This window comes from Thunnus maccoyii, chromosome 12 (genome assembly GCF_910596095.1).
Source record: "Thunnus maccoyii chromosome 12, fThuMac1.1, whole genome shotgun sequence".
In the NCBI taxonomy this organism is placed as follows: domain Eukaryota; kingdom Metazoa; phylum Chordata; class Actinopteri; order Scombriformes; family Scombridae; genus Thunnus; species Thunnus maccoyii.
The window spans coordinates 29,591,655-29,611,384 of NC_056544.1; the positions used below are offsets into that span (position 1 = coordinate 29,591,655).

The following is a 19,730-nucleotide window of genomic DNA, read 5'->3' on the forward strand; positions in this document are numbered from 1 at the left end:
CATCCTGGGCCACGTTGAAGGACCGCCTACTCAGCTGACGTCCTCTATTTTCCGGCAGACTAGACACAGACACAGTCCAAAGCTATTCAACTTGTCTGATAACAAGATAAACAAATAATTTAGTTTTTCATGTGAATTAAAAATGTAACCCACATCCCGTTTTTTGCTGTTTTTCCCGTTTCCCTAACCGGTTTTCCTCTTCAAATTGTCGATTAGAATATATATTAAACCATTAACTTTTCGCTTGTCTGTCTAAAAAAATATTTCAGAAGAGAAACGTTGCTGGATAGTTTCTTCTGTCCTGTCAAGTTGATAACGACAGTTTGTTGTTTTGCTGCTCGACATGATGGAGCTCAGGATCTATCAGAATGTGTAAAAGAACATTAATTAACATTAGATCCTGACCGATGCTGTCGGTGTGTCGGAGATTTAAATAATCAATGAAGACCCCTGGTCCGGTTAATAACGAACGAATTTGGTCTTTGAAAACGGAAATGATGTCTGTGTTTGTTTGCATACAGAGCGAGGAAGTGAGATCCGATCACATGTGGTCACTCAGGATGCATGTTAATACCAGGTGTAGACAGGGCCATGCAGTCCACCTGAGTACATGAATAAACACACATTATGTTCATTTAAATATTTCTCTTTCTCTACTTCCAAGAGAGCACAGAGGACAGCTGGGGACAGATGCATAAACGACACGTACACACAAAAAACCATGCAAACGCCATTTCCTGCACATAAACTGGTATTTATATTTATATGCAGTGAGAATGTGCAACACCTCACACGTTCTGCAGACCAGACGTACACATGTTTCTCTAGAGCGATCTGAGGGTGATGAGATGAAATATAAGCTGAGAGAAATCTGTTAGTAAAACATTGTTTGTTTTGGTTGACAAGCAGCTGCACTGATTGTGTGATTTTCTGTGTTTATGCCAATCATTCTATTAATTCACAAGGAGTCAACAATGTATGTTGCTGTTAATATTGTTTTTTATTTTATCCTCAGTTGTGTCACACCTCGACGGTTCAGATATGAGAGCTACGAACTTATCATTGATTACATTTCTGAGACGATGGTTTACATCTCCGTGTGATGAATTAATGATATCAAAGAGCCACACAGCTGTGTGTAATGACAGCTGTTCTGCTGTCGAAGAACCTCGCCGGTGCGACGCAACCCGTGAAACTTACACGTCTTCTTCCTCGTTGGTTTCATTGACAGGTGTACAGACAGGTGCGGCAGGCAAAAACAGCTGGTTAAGGCCGTGTCTTCATCCATTTATATCTAATTATGGGAGTTGAAATGAGGCTTGTGTAACGTGAGCCCAGTTCTGCAATGACTGAGATTTATAAAAACACAACTACGTGTACACACAGCTTTATAAATCTGATGAAAAGAGTTTTATGCATCTGGGCTCAGAAGTTTTCCCACTTTTCCTCTACGTGTCATATGGTTCCTATGGATCATGTAGGATTTTCAGGATAGTCGTGCCGAGCCGAGCCGTGCCGCCAGCAGTTGAGTTGTGTTGACAGGTGTTTTTCTACAGCACAGCATGGTAAAGAAAAGAAGTTGTTTACCTGTTGGAGGTGTACTGTTTGCAGATAAAGCAGTAAGAATCTGTTGTCTAACATCATCACTGTAGCTGTTTCTGCTTCTACTTTTCCTCCCTGAAGTATTTAAAACTGATCCACTGACCAAATAGCTCCAAATATCTTCCTATCGTGTTGTGTTGACTTGTTTTTATTGAAGAACGAACTATGTGGGAGTTAAAGGACATGTCCTGATCAAAGATAACTCCCAGATTCCTTACGGTGGAGCTGGAGGCCATTTTTATTGAAGAATGAAGCTCATTCAGTGATAAACACATTTAATTTCCTATGTCTCCTTCACAATAAAAGCCTCCCGCTAGTTTGTCAGTGGGAAGCTTTTAATATGAAGCAGTAACTCAAGCTGAATTGACCAAACTCTCTTCCTGTCTTTCAAACCGTCTCGTCTCTCTTTCCGTCAAGTCTCTCTGTCTGTATGAATCACTCTGTCTCGGAGGAAAATCGCTTCTTTATCAGTGTAACACAAACATCAGGAGGAGGAAAAGTTTCCACCTTTACTTCAGGCTTTTAGCTGCATATTTTAGAGTACTGTGTATGTAAAACTTTGCAAGGGTGTACATAACACATTGCAGTTAATGTTTTTTGCCATGATAGCAGCATGGATTTAAGGATGGCAAAGTCTGTCAGTTCACCACTTTGGTCCAGACTGAAATTTCTCAACAACTATTTGATTTATTGACATTTTGTATAAACATTAAATAGGTTTCCATCCAAATGTAGCGCAAATTCTAACCGACTTTCTAGAAAATTGACAAAATAATATTCAAATTAATACACGTTTCCATCTATTAGAGTCTGGTTGTCGAGATAAACAGCAGGTGGCGCTAATTCTCCCGCAGGTGTTATTAAAACCACTGCAGAAGAAGAAGATATGTCATTAAAAGAGCAGCAGTCAAAGCTCAAACGAAGGAAAACACGATGGAAAATCTGACATTTCTGTTTATTTCATGTGTTCATTTGAGGGACGTTACAGCTTCCTCTCTTTTCTCTTATTTCCTGTTTGTCATTTACTCGACATACAGACTTCAGGACTGTCAGGTGCAGCTTTTCCAATAAACAGTGTAAACTGCTTATACTGATCACGTCTGTCTGGGTCGTATTGATCACTATAAGCAGGTGATTATTATAACCACATTGTTTCTTCTTTATTTCTCATGCAGATTACCATCTAATTGACATTTTATTGTATTTTATTTATTACATGAATATAAAGTAATGAAACAATCAACTTCACAATTTACTGAATTTCATTGACTGTTTCAAAATACAGATCAGCTGTTTCAAACACATTGGCTTGTTTTTGGCAGCTTGTCATGAGCTTCAAGGAGACGTTTTCCTGTCATGACTTCAACGTACACGCAGCAGCTTCAGGTAACCAGCCGGCAGCAGATGGGTCACTGCGAGGCAATAAAAGCACCACAGCTGCTGAGTACATATCATACGTGTATCGTGGGAGTAAAGTTAAAAATATATATATATATATATATATATATATAGAATTACTGTAGTTTTATTTTTTTTCTCCATATGTTGTCATATATGAAAAGACCCAAATTGAACACTGTAAGCAGACTACTTGATTACTATAAGCAAATTATATAAACAGCCTTGGTATGGGACTGATTCTGTCTCAGAGCTTTTTGATCCATATAAGCTGTTGATCACTATAAGCGGTTTCCACTGTTTCATATCTCAAACCCGGTGGGGCCGCCCACACTGAAGTTAAATATAATGTATGCAGGTGTGTGTGTGTGTGTGTGTGTGTGTGTGTGTGTGTGTGTGTGTGTGTGTGTGTGTGTGTGTGTGAGACGCTTCATGCAACTGAAGACGCTGCAGCGGCGGAGCAGGACTGAATACCTTCTAGTCTCAGCGGGTCTGGTCTTTAATGATTCTCTCGATTAAACAGCTGCTGAGCTTCTCGTCTGTCTTTCCTTCTGTCTGCAGTGCTCCTGCAGGGAGGAGGAGGAGGAGGAAGAGGGAGCGTCTTCAGACTATAAATAGCAGGGTTTGGGGTTAACGAGGAGGAGGAAGAGGAGGAGGAGGGTTTTGGGGGGTTTGGATTGACGTCATGTTGGTGAACTGTTATCATACAACAAACTTCCTTCCGATCCTCTTTAGATCTGTTCTCTGCTTTTCTTTCACCAACACTAGTTCTGTTCAATATACTGAAACTGAAGTGAAGCCCCCCCCCCTTCCTCCATTTCAAACAGTTTAATCAACCCATCAGTGAAATGAAAACGCCTTTTGATAGAGAAACAATCCAGAAGGAAAGCAGAGGAGCGGCTGACCTCACGTCCAGGGGCTGAAAACGTGTCGAGGAGAGAAAACACAGCGAATGAGGTCGACAGGAGGTCGGCGTCCGGTCGGAGGTGGAGGTTTGATGGTGCGGGTGCTTGAATGAAGTCTCGCTGGCTTCGTGTGGATGAAAAGCCTCTAAAATTGCACGAGGTCAGAGAGTCACAGATGTATCGAGATGTTTGAAATATTCCTGATGAACTCTCGGGTTTTTCGGTGCAGCTCTTAAGAAAAGATTTTACATGTGTGAAGAAAAGCGACGACCTTCAAAGAAGGAGGAACGTGGTGGAAAACATGAGTGTTTTGTGCAGAGCAGAGTGTGTTCTTTGTGTCTATTAACCTGTGCGGATCACCCCCGCTCGGTTCAGCACACATGTAAACTGTAGATGAAATTTAATGTTTCATTGGAAACAAAGTAAACAAACTGCTGCTACAAGTCATGATCAGACAGCGCGTCGCTAACTGACGTTAGCAGTGGATGTTTGTTCGGTTCAGGAAGTTGAGCTGCAGGATGAGACGTGTGTTCATGTTTGTAAGTCATCATGAATTTGAATTTTATTTATTTTATAGAGACGATGTGATTTAACATGATTCCAGTATAGAGCATGAAACTGATGTGCTGCACAGAGAGTTTATAGATATTGTTAATTTTCAACTCTTGTCTCTAGTTGGTCTTTACTCTTTATTCTACAACCTCCTCCTCACCTACCAATCCCTCCACTCCCTGGACCCCCCCAGTACCTTTCAGACCTCCTCCACCAACACACACCTTCCCGAAGCCTGCGGTCCTCGGACTCCGCTTTCTTTTTCTCCTTTTTTGTAAAACATCCTTGAGTGTTTTGAAAGGCGCTATATAAATCTAATTTATTATTATTATTTATTATTATGTACAGCTTTCATTATCATAAAACCATAAAACCTGACATCTTTATTAAAGGAGACATATTCTGCTTTTTGTGATTATTTATATACTGTTATGATATTAGACGTGGTTATCTCCTTTTGTACAATTCATCCTTCTTTTTTTTAAATGATGAAGGATTTTGCATTTTACACTGAAAAATAACTTCCTTCCATCATCAGTGAGCTTCAGAACCAGTAAAAATCTCCACTCACTAACATGTGAAAACCAAGTTAGAGGAGTTCAAATAGATGATGATTGTAAACACGACCTCACTAGAACCTACTGTATGCAGACTATGAAAGGAACAGATACAAAACTATGATTTAAAAAAAAAAAAAAATACATTTTGTGCATTTGGGATGCTGGAAAAAAAAGGGAATTAAAGCATCAACTGATGAAGACAAAAGCAGCAGCAGCAGATCCTCCTCCTCCTCCTCCTCCTCCTCTTCCTCGCTGCTGTATCTCTTGTCTCCTCTTATCTTGAAGTAGTAAAACGATCTCTTTATTTTTCTACAAAGGAGTCAAAGCTCAAACTGTGAGTTGCTCGGACGAGAGCTTCAGATTAATAACAAAAGACTTTTCTTTGTCTTTGAGGCTTTTTAGATCTTTTCTCATCAGAGAATCCAGATGTTTTTAATGATGTACAGATTCTAACAGAGATACGTTACTCTGCTTTACTGGTAGTTTGGGGACCAAACTCTCTAAAAAAAAGCCTCAATATACTGTGAATAAATCAACCTCCTGCCTGTGTGTGTGTGTGTGTGTGCGTGCGTGCGTGTGTGTCGTACAGCAGACATAAATAGCAGATGTATCTCATAGATGAGTTTACCTTCGAGGTCGCAGGTCGGCTCCCACAGAGACGACTAAATCTGTCGTCCTCCGTCTGCAGCTCACGCTCATCTACGTGTCTTCTTCCGACACCCACACGATGTTTTCACGTAACCTTTGACCTCTGCGGCTTCAAGCTCCAAGTTCACGTGTAAACACATGGATCCGCTTCACCTTTTTAGCCTCCTGAGATCGGCGGCGGGATGTCTCGGGGGGGTTTTCCTTTTGATTTGTTGTAGTTTTTATGCTTTTTGTGTATCCGATCCTCCTCCACATTATCTAATTATATCCGTCTATCTTTACCTCGGAGTCTACAGGCAGCTCTTTATTCTGTAAAACAGTTTGGCTGCATGATTATAGTGTATATACAGGACAACATACAAAGTCATAGGAGTGTAAACAAATATGCACAGATGAGAAACATCAGTATTTCTGCAGTAATAGTCGCCCCTCTCTCCCTACCTGTAACCTGATTGACACAATTTACCGCAAACATAACACCACCTCCTCTTCTCAGAGTCATGACTCGGTAAAATCAGACATCATATACGTCCTCATTCTTTACAGCGGCGTCAGGATCTCTGTCAGACGTCCATAAATCCATTTTGAATTAATATAAAAAAGCTTCAGATCTTGTTTCATGACCATCAGATTCAGACGTTATCTTCCAGTGTTTCCCCTACAATTGTACAGGCCTGGTGGGCCAACGGGCCAACAAAAAAGTCTTTTTTGAAGTCTTTTTTTTTGAATGCCAAAAATATCACCAAATATCCATTAATTCAGAGATCATCAGCGTTTGGGAGCCTCTGTGCGACACTGTTCTGTAACATGAGTCGACCTCTGTGTCGTTGCCTGGGAAACTCTTGATGTAATGCGAGAGCCACCTTTGAAATTACTGCAGAGCGAGAGTTTATGGCATGCAGGTTAGCATCTCACTATAAACACAACCTGCAGTTTTTATAGAGAGTAATGTAATACGGCTGAATGCAACTCTGACTTTATTCCCACTTTTAATTCCCACTCAGACCTTTAACAGTAACGCAGCCTTTAATTAGACTCTGTTAAGACTTTTGTTTTGAAGGTTGGGTTCAAATACAAATATAAATCCTGTCAAATCATTTGAATAATTTAGATACATAAATACATATATGTATGAACGGTAGTAAAATCTATTTAATACAGAAAATGACTACTTGCAGTATAAACCAGGGTCCCAAAATCTTGATACTTTATATTATATTACCACGATATTTTGCAACATGTAGTATCGTTGTTTTACTCTGTGCAGGTCGAGCTTAACCAAAGTGCTTCTTGTTGCTTGAACACAACCAACTTTCTCCTTTTGTTGGCATTTTATAAAGTGACAAACGCTGCTGTTTTTCTTATCAGCTGTCTCAGATTTGAAGAAGAGTTCACCTCAGCTTTTATTTTATTTGAATGTCTTTGACATCATTAGTGAGAGATGAAGATAGTTGGAGGTCCATCAGCCCTGGACATTAATAATACTGTTTATGTTCCTGCTGTATGACTGATAATATTAATGTTGTCTCTCATGTTTTTCTGTCCTCAGTCACCTGGACAACCATCACCTGTGGGACCCCAACGAGTTCGCTGTTTCCTGCTTCAGAATCATCATGTACTCCATCCAGGTACAGTTATTAATTCAAATATGTTGCACTACTGCAGTTTTGAGTGTTAAAGTATGTCACCTTATGAGTACTGTTTGCCCCGCCCCCCCTTTTTTCTCTTGCATCTCACACCTGTCAATCATCCTGACGAGCTGTCATCCAGCTTGCGGTTGAACTCAGCGGCGTCCTGAAAGCCTCCACAGGCAGACAGACAGTCGATCAGATGTTCGCTCTGTTTCAGCTCTGTTGTTGCTGCTGCTGTTGTGGCTTTTTGGGTATTTTTTTTTTACCCTTTTCATGCAGGCTGTGCAGTGCCAGTGCTGCTTCTTTCATTAGGATTAGTAAACTCTGCCCCCCAAAACCTCAATCCACAAAGTGAAAATCTCTAATCAGCAGCGATACATTTACTCCCCTGCAGCCTCCTGATTACGGTTCATACAATATTACTGAAAACTCTCGGGTTCGATTGTAGCCGCAGACCTTTGTTGCACGTCGTACCTCTCTCTCTCTGTTTCCTGTCTCTCTGCACTTTCAACTGTCAAATGAAGGCAAAATGCCAGGAAATTATCTTTATAAAACAAACATTAGATTTATCCAGCTTGTTTGGAGGGTTGGTATAAGTCCTGCCTGCAGCGTTCAGACCAACATTAACCATGCGTGGAAAAGCAAAGTCCCCTCATTTATTTTAATGAGTCCTTTCAACAAAACAACAAGAATTTTTTGCTGCAACACATCCTGACTTCACTCAGCTGCTTCAGCCAATCACATACATGCGAGCGCACATGCCTTCGTCACATAAACGAGTATTTCTACTGTTTAACTCGTGATCGTTGTGACAAAATATAAAATAGTCGTGGCTGTGATAACTTTCCAGAGTTTAAAATCCCGTCTCTTAGCATTATAAACCTCTGTACAGTGTTTTATTCTTGTAGATTACATCCTGCAGGTTTCTGGCTGATTTAACACCTTGAGGTTTTCACATTAAATGTTTAATTCTTGATTCCTAACATGATCCTTAAGAAGCAAATTCTCGCTGTTATGAGCCTGATCTCAGAGCAAATTTATACTTATTTGTACCAAAATGGACCCTTTTTAAGAGGAGAATGACTGATTGTACTAGAGCTGTAGTCAACCAAAGAACATTAGATTATTATAACATTGGTCGACTAAAATCGTACATAATCTTCAACTAATCGATTAGCCGCACGTGCGACGGGGGGGGGGGGGGGGTGAGGTGGGGTGATGTAACGGGACAGAGTGCACAGTAAACTCTCTGTTCTGTATTTCTCTGTTTTGTGTCTTCAGGTTATGCTAAACCATTGTTGCTAACTTTGGAGCTAACCTCCTTTACTTTTCCAGCATTTGGGGAAACAACAGACGTGACTTTTTAGCATTTATTAACTGACACACTGTAGTCTGTACTGTACATTTACTGCCAGACTGACAACTTACTACTAACCTTTTCCTCTGCTCCGCTCACATCCACCGTCACTTCTCTGCCCCTCGCTGTTTCCCGCTCGCTACGCAAACATACTCCTTAACGGAGCCACGCGACCAGTGGTTTCCCAGGCAACGACAGAGGTTGACTCACGTACCGGAACAGCGCTGCACAGAGACTCCCAAACGCTGCCGATTTATATCCATATCAAATATTAAAAAATATGTTTTTTTTGGCCTGGCGGGGGTTCTGGTTGTGTCATTATGGAGAAACACAGATTCAATAAACGTTGAGTACAGTTAGACCCGGCGGTCTCCGTTAGGTTGGGCGAGTTCAAAGTTGTAGGTGATTTACAGGTAATTTGTTAGTCTGTCCCTCCCGCTGCAGGAAATAATGGATTAATCCTGGAAAGCTGTTGATTTCGCACTTATCTCCTTATGAAAATAACACGGAGATTATTCGACCAATGAGAATTTAGTCGGACGAGAGCATATCGACCAGCAGACTGCAGCCCTAGATTGCACCAGCAGAGAGAGAGAGAACACCTGCTCACTACTGTCTTTTATTGTTTGTGGATATAATTGACATAGTTGTGTTGTGTACAGTCTCTTGGAGATTAATGTGTTGATTGTATCAACATTTTATTCTTAAATACTCTGAAAACTTTCTCAATGAGCTGTGAGTGATGTGGTCCTACATGAAGACAAACTGGTTTGAGTTTTAGTCATTTCATATGAAAGATTTCAGTATTTTTCAGTTTTTTTGGGCTTTGAGGTTTTAAGTGGGCAGTTAATAAAGAAAAATAAATGATGTAACATACGTTTGAATTCAGAAGTATTTGATGACAGTCAGGATGAAGCAGATTAGTGGTTTGCTTTAATCGCTCCACATTTATTTAATGACGTTGAATGTTAATAATAAATGCAAAATATCTTTTTGAAAATGTCTTTTTAGAGAATCTAACATTTCGGTATGATTACAGCATACAAAATACCCAATAATTATTGTCTGGTATCCAGCAGAGGACAAATATCTGTGCAGAGATCTGCAGCTGCTGTATATTTACCTTCAGACTGCTCGTACACTTATTACTGCTGTCAATCACATCTTTCCAGCGTTCATCTCTGCTCCCTCCGACACTTCCTCCCTCTACAAACAGCCAGACACGCATCCGACACTCGCTCTCTGTCCTCTGTCGGTTTCTCAGGTTCCCAGGTGACTCTGAGCTGCCGCCTCCGATAAAATAAAACACGATCAATGGCGCTGGTTGTGTGTCTGTCTGACTTATCCTACTTTCGGGGACACATGTCAGACTAAAGACCGGTTCTTTGGGGGACGGCTTGTCTGACCGAGGACGACGGCTGTGTCCCCGGTTGGGGAAAAAGCTGATTTTTGGGTCTGTGGTTAAGGTTTGGGGTTGGAAGTCTGTGTCTTGTCCCCAAAAGTAACCTAAGTAAATGTGTGTGTGTGTGTGTGTGTGTTTGCCAGCTCTGTGTGTGAAGAGTTGGCAGAGTTTTGTCTCTCTGATCTGTCCGGGGGAGTTTGTGACTGTCTGCCAGGAGACGGCGACGGGTGTCTGTTTGATCCGAGTGACGAAAAACAAACGCACCCCGGGTTTATCCTTTCTGCCGTCAGCCGAAAAACAAAGGAGTTGAGTCATTTTTTTAAAAGAAAATATTCATCCTGTAGCAGTCGCTCTTCACATATCAAGGTCCAGCTGAGACACAGTGACTGTTGACGGGCTGTTAAAATATCAGAAAGATCAAACATTAACCAACATCAGGATGTTCAAACAGTCACACTGGAGGAGATCCAGCAAAGACTAAGACTGTCACTTTTTCAAAAAGTCAAGTTTAAATGAGTTAGACGAAAAAATCATTTGTCCGAATTAATTCAAACACAACACGTATACTGTAGTCGTCAGAGATGCAATTTGCTTTGACTGTCATAAGCTTGTATGGCCAACGATGTCCGTCCGTCAGCGTTCAGAGAGGACGTTTTACTGTCAGTAAAGTCTTTATATTTTCCTGTGTCGTGTCACACAGCTGCACTCTGGGTGTTGAGACTGTTTTGTGTCAGACGAGGTTATAAAGTTGACGTTGCTCTGCTTGTTTGATGTCTCCGCTGCTTCACTCAGATGCTTCTGTGTCATGATTATCTGATTGTCCTTCTCCATTTTTATTAGCTTAAGTTAACTGATTGGTCAGAGAGCATGCAGAAGGTCAAGCTGATGTGAATTTTAACGGTGTGTTCACATCAAACACACATCAGGAATACATATAAAGTCAATGCAAAGACGCGAATAGAAGCGGATTACGCAACATGAATGACTTGAATATGTGAAATTCACATCATTTGTGTATCTGCAAGTTGAAAATATTCAACTTGAGAGATAAATGTATCATGAGGCTGGACCAGGAGACTGAGCCACAGCTTGCTGACGGGCAGCGGTTGAAAGCCGTCCAGCTCTGGAGCAGAGAGGCAGGAGCAGGTTGTTGCTGCTGATTTCTGGAGGAATAAACACACATCAGACCACCACACCAGTCACACTGGATTCTGCTCTAATCTGGAGTCATTTACCAGCAGGACGAGTTTATTTTTTTTAACTTCTGGGTTTAAAAAAGTCATTTATCTTCACTTTTGCTTCAGCCTATGGCCTCGTACCTACGACTGAATCACAGCCGTGCTGATATTCAGTATAACAGAACTCCCTCCTGTGTGATATTGCTTGAATGAGTAAAAGCAGCTGACAGTGTCGGTGTGGATTTCTGGTTCCCTCTTAGTTGAAATATCTGGAGAAAATGAACATGTATCAGTCACCCACATGTGGGACTTGCTATCATTTCCCTGTCTCCCTGTTCTGAATTCAGATAGTTGCATGTCTGGGTTTGATCGGAGGGTTTATGCAGATCACCTGTATGCAGAGTGTGGGGACTGGCTTCCCCTCTCAGCCAATGGGGGTGTGACGACGCCCTTTTTCCACCGTGGTCACTCTGTTCTTTCCTCCGCTGGTTGCAGACCTTGTTTGAAAAGATTGTCACACAGAAACTCTGGTCTGTTCAGACCCTTTTGTGTCTTCCTTCTGGTCTTTTTCTTTCTGATGTGAGGGAATACCAGGGTTTCCTAGTGCCCATCGTGCAAGAAGTTGTCCCACGATGGCCTAAACACCTGCAGGCTTTATTTTTTTTATACATACAGAATATTATCACATCTGTAATGATATTGAATATTGTAAAACATGAATAGTGCGGTAGCTAAATAAATCCTCCCTCTCATTTCCTGTGGTCGTCCAGGCTCAGCACTCCCACCACGTCATCCAGCAGGTCCTCAACCACCTCGACACCAACAACAAGAACACGCCGCGGGTCAGAGCCGGCATCGTCCAGGTCCTCCTGGAGACGGTGGCCATCGCCGCTAAAGGCTCCGTGGGTGAGTTTCAGGATCATCTGTCCTGCTTTTATTCAGCCTTTAATGTTTTGTTTACAGTCAAAAGAATCTTAATACTTGATGTACCGTAACACTGTTTTCTCTCCAGCTAAAGAAAAACCCGTTTGATTATGAGCTGCCTTTATTCATTAGTTCATAATGTGAGTTAAAACAACTTCACTGTTAATTAGGGTTGTATATCCTTTGAAATACAGTCACCAACATGATACTTGCTTTATAACTTGCTTTGAGGAATATTTCATTTATTAAACTCAGGCACTAATATAAATAAAGTACAGTCTAAAAGAGTAAAAATAAGTTTTTGATACCATGACATCATATCAATTTTTAAAATATCCAATAAATATAATTACCTATATAGACATTTTTGATAATATAATAAAAATGATAAAAATAAATCAAGAAATTACTCAAAGCTCAGATGTTTACTCTTCTCCAAACAGACAAACATGAAACTAGATGCAGATACTTTAAAGTTCATATTATAACATGTAGACATAAATGATTAGACTTTAATTAAAATTTGAAGTGTTAACCTTTAGATGAATCAATACATTTCAATGGAATCGCTGTAATCAGTGGATTTACTTCTGCTATAAAACAATGTGACATCAATCGCCACGTTGCTGTGATTTATATAAAATAATGTGGTATAATTCAGTCCTATAAATAATATTTGCTGCATTAAGTGTCAGTGGAAGTGACGCACATCCAGTACGTGTCAGTATCGACACCTCTGACTGCAGAGTCAAAGAAAAACTTTCTGACAGTCGGAGGTGAAGCGCGTTAAAGAGAAGATCATATTTGCTTTGATAACTTACTTTATCAGGATATGAAGAAAAATATTGAAATATAAAACAATGGGTTGGGACCAGAAAAAGAACAAATGTGAAGAGAAAGTAAAAACACATAATCAGAGGTGTTTAAAAATGTGTTTTCCTCTCATCATGTTCTGAAGTGCTAATTGCCTGATGATTAAATAAGCATGAAGTTTGACACCTTTGATGGAAAAATAAGAACAACATTCAATGCAAACAATTCTTTAAAGTAAGAAACTTGATTTCTGTTCAGTGTGGGAGTTTATTTAAATAAATGTTATAACTTTAGATCATGCTGTTAACTCCTCTAACGTGTGTTTTTACTGCCAAAAAAACAAACTTTTCCTCTCGATAGGAATGATGCAAGATTCCAAAAGAAGTGAAGTTTTCACCTTTGACAGTCAATTCAAGATTCCTACCAATCTGTGGCTCGGTACAGTATGACGGTGTGGTTAGATTTAAGATGGAAATAGAGCAGTTTCTACACCCTCAGCCCCCCCCCAAAACCCTCCAAACCCTCCAAACCCCCCACAGACCTGCTGGATGTCTGGCATTAACAATTAGCACAATGTGTTTACATGCAGCAGAAACACTGAAGAGCAGTAAACCGATGACAGAATCACCTACATGTGCTCAGATTCAATAAATTACCAACAATTGGAAACAAAATCCACATCATATATATTTGCTTTATTCTATTATTTTCATTTAACCTTTATTTAACCAGGATGCTCTCCTTTTCTTGGAATCTAAATGTATTTTTCTAGAGTCCTGGTGGCTGAAATGGCAGCACAGTTATGTTAAAGAACCAACTGAAGGAAGAAAAGTCTGAGAAAAAAATGTGAAGTTGAGCCACTGAAACATAAAGTTGAATCAGAATCCTTGACTTTAAAGGTAGTTGTGGTGTAAATATTATGAAGTAGCAGGTGATTCAAGCTGTCAGATTGTGGATGTGAGATGCTTGTTAATGCCAAACAAACAAAAGGTTTCTGTTGATATCAATATATGTTATTATTATAATCTGAATATACACAAATACACTGAGAAACCAGAAAATAGACCAATCTGTAAGACACAATATAATAATACAAGTTTTGGTTTTATTTGTTCAGGTTGTCAGTAATTATTCTCTGAGATTTCTGCTTCCACCCAGAACAATGACTGGAGGTAAATGGAGCTTAGTTTATGGCGCTAACAGCACCGAACGTTTGTAATTTGGGTGAAACGTCTTTAATAAACGTTCAGTTTGTTGTTCTCTGCTCCCACAATGTTTCTTATCTTTTGTTTTTTCTTTGTTTTTCACTCGACCACCTCTTCTTCAAGAGCAAACAGCACTAACAAACATCATAGCTATATATATATATATATATATACATACATGTCTCAAAATGATGGTAATCAATGACAGGTGGTGATTCTGGGAAGCTGCTTGCTGTTACCCAGGCAACCATATAGCTTATGTGTCATTCAGTTCATTTTGAATTAAAAATACTTTATATTTACTTTACCTCAGTGGGTAATTTGAGGCAGAACTGAAGTTCATCCACACACATAAAGATAAAAATACAAATATGATGATGTTATAAAGAGTTGAAATACACAAAGATTAACAGCTGATCTGTTGTTAGACAACAATATCCAACAACACAAATACACACATATTATGTCAAAAATGTCATAACTGCATTTACTGTGGCTGTTCACAAGTCTGAATAAAACCAAACTTCCTGCTGTTTGTTTGACATACAGATGATTTAAAACATATTCCCATCAGCAGTAGTAGTCATAGACGTACAGTAAACTACTGTTGTTCTTTAGAGATGTGAGTTTGAAGCTCTGCTGTGGATCTTTGTGTTTCGGCTGTAACACCTGTGATTGATTACCATCTGTTTTAGACTTTTTTTTTTTTTTGCATTTTTGCTCGAAAAATGACTGAAACAATTAATCAATTATCAAAATATTTGCTGATTAACAAAGGACATAATTGATAAATCAACTAATCGATGCAACTCCTCCCAGACACTATCAACGAAAAATAAATACTAAAACTTCATAAAGGTAAAAAACTATAATTTTAGCACCGTTGTGTTGAATTCATCGCTATGTACAGGGTTTTCTCTGGTCACTCAGTGTATTGTGAGTCTGAACATATGGGGGACGTGTCAGATCTGGATCATGTTGTGATCCTGTAGCTGAGTGTTGTTGCTGTAGATTAGCACAGTGACGTGACGCTGTATCCCAACCTGTAGCTTCACCTCCGTAGAGAAGTCTAAATGTTAAAGGAACAGAATATTTCTGAAAGCTGTTGTTGAAAAGATGGATATGAGTTTCATCTCTGTGTCCGATAACCAGGTGGTTATTAGCCTAGCTTAGCCTAGCTTAGCATAGAGACTGGAAACGGAGGGAAACTGCTAGCTAGCTCCTTCATCTTCCAATAAGTGTATCGCATCGTGTTTAATGAACAGCTGTGGAAAAGAAATGTATCAGCAGTTTGCATAAATTATTAAGAGTAGGATATAATTTCATCCTTAATCTCTAATCATTCTTATTACATTACTTGATGTAGATTTGACACTGAATGTACACTCCGGCTCTGCTGCGACTTCAATCTCCAGGGGAAACGTTCCTGAAGTGAAACATCTGCTTTATGTTTTGAGTTTTTTTTGCTGATATTTTTAATGTTTTACCAGCATAAACACTTGTTTTGTAACTTGTTTATGTGGTGAGAGATGTTTTGTGGCTCTGTTTGAACAGGAAAACCTTTTGTTGCTTCTAATTTTCTCTGTCTGACAATGTTTTGATCATAAAATAAGGATTTTTAGGTAGTCTAGTATTTATTAATAATTTATAGTTATTCCATTATTTGACAACAAAAACAGAAAAAATGTGTTAATGAGAGAAACTATGTTGTGTTAAAACACAACATAATTAGATACTCATGTTAAGCAATAAATACAGGCTTTTATAGACATTTATAAGTGGATTTCACACTTTGGAGACGTGGGCTGATCCAGCAGAAATAGAGCCGACATGTAAAGATCATGTTAGATCAGCCGTGACTCTCATTTCTGCTTCAGTCGATCTGTTAAACTGGAAGTTATTGTCTTTTCCTGTAAGGTCGAAGGTTAAATTCTCCGCACAAGTTCCTCGATCATGTGCACCGCTCAGTTTTTCATATTTTGTACATGAATATAAACCTCCAGCCTCTCTGCCACACGTCTTATTTCTCTCTGACATCAAAGACGAGCGGTCTGTAAATGGCATCCATCTCTTCTGTGGCGGCTGTGTTTATCTGTGTGTGTGTGTGATTGCAGGTCCCACCGTGCTGGAGGTGTTCAACACTCTGCTCAAACACCTGAGGATGAGCGTGGACTTTGAGCTGGGCGAGACCTCGAGGAGAAACTCCGGCGTCAGCGTTTCCTCCAACCGCGGCGGTGGCGGTGGCGGCAGCAGCGGCAAAGAGAGCGAGGAGCGCATCGTACAGAACGCCATCATCCAGACCATCGGTACACGTTAAAGTTTATATTAATACAATATACTCACATGATGAAGGTCTGTACGTTGAAAGAGTTACTGCTCACTGTAATCAGAGCTGCAACGATTAGACGAACAGAAAATTAATCAACTACAAGCTATTTTTATGAGTGATTATTCGTTTTGAGTCATATTTTAAGAAAAAATATTAAATTCAGTGTTTCCTCTATAGTACAGGCCTGGTGAGCCGCCAGGTCAACGAGAACCCCCGACAGGCCAAAAAATATTTTATTAAAAGCCAAAAATAACGCCAAATATCCATTCACTGGGAAATCAATAGCGTTTGGGAGCCTCTGAGCAGAGCTATCTCGAATCATGAGTCAACGTCTGTGTTGTTGCCAGGGAAACTGCAGGTAGCGTAACTCCTTTTTAAGGAATGAGGCAGTACCAGCGAGAGAGCGAGCGTCAGAAAAGTGAGGTTGAATGTAGGCGGAGCAGAGGAAAAGGTCAGCAGTACGGCCGGGTTCAGCCGCAGAGTCGAGCGGAGGTGTGTATGGGGGGGGTGTGGGTGTGTTTATTTGTCCTCCGGAACGTAACCGCTATGAAACAATCAGGAAATAATGTTTTATTGATCTGATTCACCGACTTTCTCGCTACCAGCGCTCCCTCTCTCCATTCACTCTCTAGCTCGCTCGACCACTGCTGCTCTCTCTCTCTCTCTTACTCGTCTTTTTTAAAATGTGGCGGGAAGCAAAGCCTAAATTTACTTTTATCGTTATTTGTTGTTATTAAGTTGTCAGTCTTCTAAGACAATAATATCTTTATTTGGGACATTTGAGGACGTCTCCTTGATTTTTTTTTTTTTTTTCTTTTTTTGACGTTTTTCAGAGTTTTCTTACATTTTGTAGATAAAACAACTAATCGATTAATGGTGAAAGTAATCAACAGATTAATTGATAATTGATTATTTTTATTATTGATAAATCTGCAGTTTATTTTCTTGATTAATTGGTCTGTAAAATGTGAGAAAATATTGAAAAATTCTCATCACAACACTCCAGAAACCCAAGTTGAGATCTTGTTTTGTCCAAAACCAAAAGATATTCAGTTTACAATGATGTAAAACGGAGAAAAGTGAAAAATCCTCATGAATGATAAGCTGGAACTAGTCAATAATTGGTATTTGCACTTGAAATATGCGTTTAAAATTATTGATCAATTATCAGAATAGTTACTGATGATATTTCTATAAATGTTGCAGCTCTAAACAGGACTGTTTTTATAAAAGATGGAGGACAAACTCCACTTTCCTTTTCATCCAAAGCTTCTCATGCAGGAGTAAATATTTTCTTGTTATAAAGAGAAGAAACAAAACGTTGTAGTCTTTGTGTTTGAGCGCTGAATCATCCCCTGGTGTGTCTGCTGTCATCCTGCCAGGCTTCTTCGGTGGAAACCTGCCAGACTACCAGCGAGCCGAAGTCATGATGTTCATCATGGGCAAGGTGCCAGTGTACGGGACCCCCTGCCACACCTTGGACACCGTCAAGATTGGGTGAGTCACGCATTCATTAGCCGAGGACCCCGGAGGTTCACACACACACACACACACACACACACACACACACACACACACACACACACACACACACACTGCCGCTGCTGCAGCCAATCAGCTCACAGCTACCAGAAACACATCGTCCTGACTGTAGAGACAGTTTGGCTCTAAACACGTTGGCTCCGAACCATCTTCTCTCTCCAATTAACACATTTAACTCAGACAGGACTGATTTAAAATGAACTGCAGTTGACACATTATTATTTAAAGTCCAACTGAATTTACTCGATTTGCCCAAATGTAAGACTTCGCCCTCTTTTCCTGCACACGTTTTTGTAAAAAGTTCTTCAAGATGAAACACATTTCCACACTGATCCTGTTGGGGAAAGTTTCCTTGAAGCTTTTTTTTCTCTTGTAAAAGTGAAAACTTCCATGAAAAGCAGAAGATAAATCTCACATCTGTGTCTCTCTCTCCTGTCGGCTCTCTGAAGTGTCAAAATTACTTTTCTGTGACATTTTTTTCTTTTGTCATTTTATCTTTCTGAGCTCCTCGTCATCTGTCGTAGCGTCTGTTCCTGCGGTACAGGACGTCACTTTCACTCATCCTGAATTATTATTATTATTATTTCCTTTTGTGGCAAAAAAAAAAAAACTCCTGCAGGTTAAACTGAACTAAACAAACTCTCAGGGGGAAATGTGGTAGCCTAGCAACATTAATCAATCAATAACACTTAATTTATATGACACCTGCCGTACGAGTCGAATGCAATTCAAAGTTCTTCACAAGAGATTGACAGACGCACAATCTGTCAATAAATAGCAGAATAAAAACAAGGTGACTTCCTTTTTAAATAATAAAAACAATAATTAATAAGACAACAATAAAGGATAAGTAAACAGTAAGAGATCAGTTATAATAATAAAAGAAAATACGAGCAATAGAAATAAAAGAATTTTACTTTAAACTTATAAAACAAAAAGTAAAATGTTGATCATTTAAGTAGCACAAAGACGTCAACGTTTATCATATCAGCTGCAGTCCAACGTTTAATATTCAGTAGGAGACTGATATCAGATCCATATATGAGTTTAACCCCGTCGTGACTCAGTGAGGAAGATAATGAAGGTCTTGAATGTTGACAGTTTAAAATGCAGTGAACGTGCAGCATCGTCCTCTCAGACTTCTGCTCGGTAACGCCGACGAGCTGCAGAGTCAAATATCTGTTCTTCAGCAATTACTGGAAAAGGAGGAGAGAGAGAGAGAGAGAGAGAGAGAGAGAGCTGGTCTGTGAGGAGGAGGAGGAGGAGGAGGACAGTCTTCGTTTGATTTGGGATTATCTGTTCTTGCACTCCCGAGGCCTGAGGGATTAGCTTGTTTTTCTTTTCTTTTTTGGGGGGGGGGGGGTGATGGGAGGGAAGAGGCCAGCCGTCATGTCAGTGACCCGGGAGCTGGATTCACTGCGGGGCGTCCAGGAGGTGAAGTGAGGACAGATTAATTCACTTTGGATGAGAAGGAGTGTGTGTGTGTGTGTGTGTGTGTGTGTGTGTGTGTTTCTAGCCTGCTCTGTGAGTCCAGCGTTACATGTTAAAGCTTTTAAATGTGACTTTATCATCTGTGGATCCTCCTGCAGCTGGATACAACTTACATGTGTTAAAGGATAATTACAGTGTATTTCCTGTAAATGACTCGATGCATCATGCTAACGCTGACCCACCGAACCCAACA

General features: G+C 40.0%; 1 protein-coding gene across 4 annotated transcripts in view; it reads left to right on the top strand.

The window, feature by feature from the left end:
• The window catches only part of efr3a (EFR3 homolog A (S. cerevisiae)), a 145,711-nt gene that overhangs the window by 97,319 nt on the left and 28,662 nt on the right, over nt 1–19,730 (top strand). For all 4 annotated transcript variants that reach the window (XM_042429470.1, XM_042429472.1, XM_042429471.1 and 1 more), the window contains 4 exons: nt 7,215–7,293; nt 12,004–12,139; nt 16,290–16,481; nt 17,887–18,001. In XM_042429470.1, the coding sequence (XP_042285404.1) occupies nt 7,215–7,293; nt 12,004–12,139; nt 16,290–16,481; nt 17,887–18,001 (522 nt within the window). The remainder of the gene's footprint in view (nt 1–7,214; nt 7,294–12,003; nt 12,140–16,289; nt 16,482–17,886; nt 18,002–19,730) is intronic.